A 7,994-nucleotide genomic window follows, 5' to 3' on the forward strand; every position below is an offset into this window, starting at 1 on the left:
AGTGCCCCCATCCTTCAAGAACCAGCCACCCTGGAATTTTAAGTGGATTTCTCCATCCCAGTCTTTCTGAACAGAACGGGTGAAGGGGGTGATCCAGTAGTATGGCTGGCAAATCATGTGACTTCTAAAACTGAGACCAAATGGAACTCCTCTCCCCACTCTCTAATGCAGACATGATCCAGAAATGAAGGGTCTGTGGCAGTGGAGATTAATGTTTTGAGAAGCTAATGACCTAAATGAGCCCTGCTTTAATATCTAAGCTCCAAAAATTACTTGGTAACATTTACAACATTACTGACAAGGCAAAAATTACATACTGTAATCAATTTAAAATGGAGGGTTGAGGTTCTTGGGTCTATACTCTGTACAGGTTGAAAATCCCTTCCAGTCAATAGACCTTATTCACAGGAGCGCCATATTTGTTATTGTTGTTATTTTGGCTGTAATCTCTTCACTGGGTTGTACTGTTATTTAATGTGCTTTTGGATTGTTCTGTCGACGACACGCTGTGAAAATATCTTTCAGTAGACAAAAAAACTCCAGACAACATGAGCTGTGGAAAATTATAAGTGATCTAGGAGCTTTACACAGCGAATGCCATTGAAAAAAAAACTCGGCAAGTCTATCCCTCACAAGCCTCGCTTTCACTTCATAGCTACCTGTCATGGCGCTGCTCTGAATAAGGTCTATCTCCCATGCATAAGAGGGTGTAATACTGCCACCTATCAGTGATACAGTGTTACTACATCTACGTTCCGTAAAAGCAACACTATGGCAGAACAGGAAGTGCCCGCTCCCCTGAAATCTCTAAACTCGTATGATCCAACATTTATCTCCTTTGTTAACAAATCCAGTCGGAATGCCAAAGCATGGTGGCTAAACTTCTCTGGAAAACCGGTATCTTACGGTGACGTAAAACCGGGGAAAGCGCTTAAGATGAACACGTACCTGAGTAAGTACCGTAGAACTAGCAACCTATCCGGGTTGGTTCTCCACTTTGTACTAAAGCAAGTATTTTTACAGCTCATCCGTGGATCTTCAGAGCATCTGACGGAGCTAAACTGCTGGTTAACCACAGTGAAGTTTACTTTCCAACTCAAGCGCAGTATGAGGACGGATACCCGCTGTACCAGTCTGTGTGTGTGACTGCACCAGGTGCGAGTTCATCCTTCATCTTATGATGCTTCATATGCACTAACATGCACAATAGTTTCATTTCAAATATATATCTATGCTCTGTTTTTTGACAGTGTACTCATTACAAGAAAATTGTACACGGTTGATCCGGAGTATGGTGAGAAAAGAAGACATCTGCAAACTGGAAATCCCGGACAGTTTGAGAAAAGACATCAGTCGTGAACCCGATCTACTGAGAGACATTAAGATTTTATCTGCCAAAATGTCAGTAATGGTGCAGACTGATCCATTTCCCTCCTCCCGGTCAACTAGAGAGCAGAAATCAGATGTTCAAGGTGTGAAAGTATGCGGAAGCTCATAGTTTCACTTTCTTGAGAACATGTGGGCAAGTTGTTATTCTATGCAAAGACAGGGCATCAGCACTTTCATTTCAGTTTGTTGGTTCTACCTATTAAACAACAGAAAAAATCACGGGTAGGTTGTGGCAAATAAATAAATACACAAATTGTTGTATATGAAGACGACACATACAGGGTCAAATATTTTATTTTTTTAATTATTACACCAAAGAACATTACATTATGTACCATCTCAGTTTTTTTTCATACGTGACAATTTTGCCCTTTTAAAAATAAATCAAGAGCAATATTTCTCTATATTATGATAAATATTAACAAGTCTTATGATTAATATTGCACTTTGGGTACAGGCATACAGAGATCCCTGAATATTGTTATATTTCTTGATGCTTTTGAAACTGACTGCATGCTGCTTTAAAATCATGTTTATTTGGTGAACAGTATATTATATCAAAAACTGCTGCAAATAAAATAAATATTTAGTTACATTTCTAGATGTTTGTGTTGTGGTTTCTTTGCAGCTCTTATAACTTTCATGTAATTCGGGCCTTTTTAGTAAAAGTGTCTAGTTACTTAAAAATCATAAACATTCCATTAACACATCCAAACTAAACAAAATATTGCAGGCTTCTCGTAAAGTTTGTTCCCAAACCATTAAAGGGACAGTTCACCTAAAAATGAAAATTCTATCATTTACTCATCCTCAAATTGTTCCAAATCTGAGTTTCTTTCTTCTGCTGAACACAAAAGAAGATATTTTGAAGAATGTTGGTAACCAGACGGTTGAAGGACCTCATCGATTTCCATAGTAGGAAAAAAAAAATACTATGGAAGTCAATGGGTGCCGTCAACTGTTTGGTTAACAATTTGAGGGTGAGTAGATTTTTAGATCTTTATTTTTGGGTGAACTATCCCCATAACATTGATTTACAACAACACCTAAATAAATAGGAAAAATCTCCATGGATTACAGGTCACACTACATTCAAAAACAGAGGAATCCAATCAACAACACCAAGTTAAGTTGTACAATCATATTTGAAACATTCACATTTGGCCATTAAATTACAATTACCACTTTGCAAGTTGAACACTGTGTACTACAGCTGGTTTGCAAACAAGGGGGAATTACAATACACGAGGACCATCATCTCAACTAATGCCAAATCTAATCTAATGCCAAAATCAGAGGAGTTTGCTGTTAATGCCCAAATAGACATATAGCACACACACTCCAATAATTCTGAACATTGCAAAAAAAAAAAAAAATGTTGTTGTTTTTTGCAGAGATCTGCACTTAATTTGGATTCTAATTAACAATAAATTATAATTCGATTAGTTCAAAGTGTGCCAAAATTTAAGTTAAAGAAAATCAAAGAATAATATTTTTGTACCACTCCCAGCACTGCACCCACTGAAATTGAAGAAGAGCATCACAACATTCAGTGTTTCTTCATGGAGTCGAGAATGCGCAGGATGTACAGGAACAGGTTGACTATGTCCAGGTACAGATTGATGGATGCCAGGACGTGTTCCTCGGGGGACAGCTTATGCATCAGCAAGTGGGTATCGAAAATAATGAACCCGCAGAACAGCAGAGCTCCAGCCCCGGCGAAGACCAACTCCATTGTGTCATTGTAGAAGAAAAGCTGAAGGAGAGTTTGGCTTGAATCAAATTGTGCGACTTGACCACATGGCTCTTAAAGAAAAGCTACGGGTTCAGTACAAATCAAACTCACTTAAAGGGATAGTTCACTTTGAAAATAAATTTTGGTATGTTTTAGCTTACCTCAAGGGCATCCAAGATGTAGGTGTCTTTTTTTCCGTAGTAGTTTCAATTTTGATATTTTTAGGTCAAACCGTTCTTGTCTGTCAGTCATATAATGCAGGTCTATGGTCACTATCTCAAAGAGCATGCACAGAGTCCAAATTAAAACAATTCCCCATCGTCCAAATTCATTCCAATGAACTGCCGTAGCCAAGGCGACATCTAGTGTATATATCTATGCACCAGTCTGCGTACACGTCACACACTAGGAAGCGCGCGCGCCCTCAGATCACTTGGACGTGGCTGTGTACAAAAGGTAAAAACTATATAAATACTGTTCGTTTTCTCACACAAACCGCTCGTTTCGTGTCTTAGGCCATCAATGTGTACTTACGATGGGGAATTGTTTAATTTGGACGATGGGGAACTGTTTTAATTTGGACTCTGTGCATGCTCTTTGAGATAGTGACCATAGACCTGCATTATATGACTGACAGACAAGAACGGTTTGACCTAAAAATATAAAAATTGAAACAACTGCGGAAAAAAAGACACCTACATCTTGGATGCCCTTGAGGTAAGCTAAAACATACCAAAATTTAATTTCAAAGTGAACTATCCCTTTAATTTGATAATGTTAATTACAATTGAAGAAGAAAATCTTTCCATAGAATAAATATAAAATAAATGAAAGAATAAATAATATATTTTAAATAAATATATTTTGTTAATATTTTATACCTAGAATGGAAGTAATACTAAAACAGAAGTAAAATTTGAACTTATATTACATCTATTAAGTTAAAAATGGACAGGCCTCAGACTCACCCTCATAAAGCTTGCAATGATCAAGATCCACAGGCCAGCAAACAGACTAGAGATAAAAATGACCAATTAGGATTTTTCTGCAAGTGCATTATTAATACACAAAACCAATTTGAAGGACAGAGCAAGAACTGTTGCATCAAGCTGTCTATTAAACCTTAAAAATCTTCAATTCTCCTCACAAAAGACATTCACTTCTCCCATGCCGACGAGCGGGCCATGCACCACATCAAATAACAGCGTTATGACTCATGGAGCCCCCTTATTTTAGTTACATTTCAATTTAATAACTGGAAAGAAGAATGTTTCTCCAGAGACAATTTCTGATGCAAAGAACACCACTCCACATGGATTCAGGAGTAAATGGATTAAAACAATCATTCTTGCACTCAGTTACCGTGATGAATGTGACAGATCATGGGCCTTGAGCGGACGAGGAAGAGAGAATTACCTGGCTCCGAGCTTGCTGAAGTCTCTTTTAGACTGGAAAGTGTAGGCAGTGAGACCCAGGAACACGGCAGACGTGAGCACAAAGGCCTGAAGCACTATGGTGTACTCATAAAATGACACTGAAAGCAGAAAAATATGAGATCACGGAGGTGTCCAATAATATTATGGGACTGGATGTTTATCAATTAGGAAAATGCATAAACTTACCTGCAGTGGCTACAGACAGAGACTCCAGCAGAGTCTGCATAAACATGTACAGCCATTAAATTGTAATACTTCATAATATGTAATATATACACACACATACACTCACTGGCCACTTTATTAGGTACACCTTGCTTGTACCAGGTTAGACCCCCTTTTGTCTTCAGAACAGCCTAAATTCTTTGTGGCATGGATTCAACAAGGTGCTGGAAACATTACTCAAATTTTGGTCCATATTGATATGACGACATAACACAGTTGCTGCAGATTTGTCAGCTGCACATCCATGATGCGAATCTCCCGTTCCAGCATATCCCAAAGGTGCTCTTTTGGATTGAGATCTGGGGACTGTGGAGGCCATCTGAGTTTAGTGAGCTTTGTGACATGGCTCATTATCCTGCTGGAAGTAGCCATCAGAAGATGGGAACACTGTGGTCATAAAGGGATGGACATGGTCAGAAACAACAATCAGGTAGGCTCTGGCATTTAAATGATGCTCAATTGGTACTAAGGGACCCAGAGTGTGCCAAGAAAATATCCCACAAACTATCACACCACCAGCAGCAGCCTGAACCGTTGATACAAAGCAGGATGGATCAATGCTTTAATGTTGTTTACGCTCTGCCATCTGAATGTCGCCGCAGAAATTGAGACTCATCAGACCACGCAACGTTTTTCCAATTATCTATTGGTGAGCCTGTGCGAATTGTAGCCTCAGTTTCCTGTTATAGCTGACAGGAGTGGCACCAGTGTGTGTTCCGCTGCTGTAGCCCGATGTGTTGTATGTTCAGAGACGCTCTTCTGCAGACCTCGGTAGTAACGAGTGGTTATTTGAGTTACTGTTGCCTTTCTCTCAGCTCAAACCAGTCTGGCCATTCTCCTCTGACCTCTGACATCAACAAGGCATTTTCACCCAACAGAACCGACACTCACTGGATATTTTCGCTTTTTCAGACCATTCTCTGTAAACCCTAGAGATGGTTGTGCGTGAAAATCCCAGTAGATCAGCAGTTTCTGAAATACTCAGATCAACAACCATGCCACATTCACTTAAAGTCACTTAAATCGCCTTTCTTCCCCATTCTGATGCTCAGTTTGAACTTCAGTAGATCATCTTAACCATGTCTACATGCATTGAGTTGCAGCCGTGTGATTGGCTAATTCGATTTTGCGTTAACGAGCAGTTGAACTTAATAAAGTGGCCAGTGAGTGTGTATCATACTTAAAATCTTGTTTTGAGGTATATACTCACAAATCCAAAGAGCAAATAAAGATTGACGGGGTGCTGGTGACGGTAAACAGCCAATGCAAGCAGCAGGATAAGGGACCCGATAGCAGATATCAGCACCAGAGCGGGACTGAAAAATTAACGCAGTGGGTCACATTAATATACGTACACAGCTTAAAAGTGTAGTTTACATCATTTATCAGCCACAATGATGTGGTGAATCCACAGGGAGGATGTGGTCTTACCTTTCGTGCACAAAGGTTTTAATGGGGTTGCAGAGCATGAAAAGGGCAGATACAGCAGTGGTGATGATAATCTGCAGTGAAAGGATGGTGTAGACCTTGCGGAGGAAATCTAGAGAGAAATAAGACTTGAGCGTCAACTCCTCAACCATATATACACACATGTAGAAAATAAATAATTATAAGGTCACACTTTATATTAGGTGCCTTTAATTATTATGTACTTACAAAAAAACTGTTAGATACAATTTATTTATTGTGTTCAAAAATATGGGTATGGTTAGAGACAGGTTTCGTGGAATGGAATTATATGAATACATATATGAAGAGTTCAGATGCAAAAGCCTCTGTGCTATCTGAAATTTTCTTCTAGAATGATCATTTTTATCAAGATCGTATATTTAAGTTCAATAATATCACTTAAATGGCAATGCAAATTACCTATTAATTGTCATTTAAGTGAAATTACTTAACGTAAGCTTTATAAAAATGATCATTCTAGAAGAAATTTCAGATGGCACTTAGAGGCTTTTGCATCTGAACTCTTCATATATTGACATATGTTATAGCTTGACAGGGTTTATTTAAGTTCTCAAACAAGGCGTCTATCATTCACACAAAACCTCGATAAGCAGGTTTGACAACAACAGGCAACATTTTTTGAGAATCTGTAACATTTCTAATAAAAACTAATACAATGACGTTGTGAAATCAATAATGAATCCAACGACTCGTGACAGCTGATTTATATCATGTGCGCCATATGTCTCCTGTGTGCCTTATGATGAAACCAAGTGAAATTAATTTAAATAAAATAGGAACCCCGCTCCAGCTGTTTTACATGTTTATTCTTTCCAGGCCATAGTATTATACTGGCTGTATTACTGATTACGTAGACTCCACATCATTGTAAACAGCGGCTTAACTCACCCATCCGGATGTGCACACTCGCTGTCGCGACGTTCGTGCCATAATTAAAATCATCCTCAATAGATGATCGCGGATACTTCTCTTGATTCATGTTTGATCGTATTTAACGAGTATCATTTACTGACAAGTTTAAGTGATAATCCAAAGGTCTCTCTTCCGTCGTTTGCCTTTTTCTTCTTTCGGTGGTTTATGTTGTAAACATTCCGTAGCTCAAAGATGTGCTATTGCCACCTATCGGATTGTCCCAAACCAGCAAGGTGGTACGTGGATGAAAAAAAACAACAACAAAAAAAACCGTAAAAAATAAATAAATAAAAATACAAATTAATATAATTAATTATCATAATAAAAGGATTCAAATAAATGAGTAAATAAATCAATTGTCTTACAATAAATACATAAATGTGATTAACATATATAAGTTATACCGACGTCTATTAAATGCATTAAAATAAATACAATTGTTGAATAATATAGATAAAATTCTGATTAAAATTAAATAATTAAATAATATATGTTACAGTACATTACTATTGTGACTAGAAATATAACAATGTAACTTAATAGAAGCTAATTTCCCATTTTAATATTAATTTAGGAGTTCGTTGCATCTAAAAAAATGACAACCCCTGCTCTATATTTTTGAAATAGTAGTACCGTATTACATTTTCTTTGTTGTGAACTGCAATTCCCGACTAGTGAATGATTCACTCATTTGAGTCGGTTCTATTCAATGAATCGTTAAGCTAGTTAGCAAAACGGACGGTCTAAATCGGTTCGTGATTAAGTCAGATGAACAGTTCACAAACGCACTTAGCCTACTCATAAAGCGGCAAAAAAACATAAACAAC

The 7,994-nt window shown here is 37.8% G+C and overlaps 1 protein-coding gene across 1 annotated transcript; it reads right to left on the bottom strand.

Moving 5' to 3' along the window:
- Window positions 1-1,647: 1,647 nt before the first annotated feature.
- Window positions 1,648-7,389, bottom strand: tmbim4 (transmembrane BAX inhibitor motif containing 4). The gene is made up of 7 exons (XM_081363998.1): window positions 7,144-7,389; window positions 6,217-6,325; window positions 5,996-6,101; window positions 4,747-4,780; window positions 4,541-4,658; window positions 4,093-4,138; window positions 1,648-3,145 (listed from the first exon to the last, which is right to left on the bottom strand). The coding sequence occupies exons 1-7, from the start codon at window positions 7,232-7,234 to the stop codon at window positions 2,939-2,941; spliced, it is 711 nt and encodes a 236-aa protein (XP_081220124.1). The 5' UTR covers window positions 7,235-7,389; the 3' UTR covers window positions 1,648-2,938.
- Between the last annotated feature and the right edge of the window lie 605 nt (window positions 7,390-7,994).

Source organism: Scardinius erythrophthalmus (genome assembly GCF_964197995.2).
Source record: "Scardinius erythrophthalmus genome assembly, chromosome: 4".
NCBI lineage: Eukaryota > Metazoa > Chordata > Actinopteri > Cypriniformes > Leuciscidae > Scardinius > Scardinius erythrophthalmus.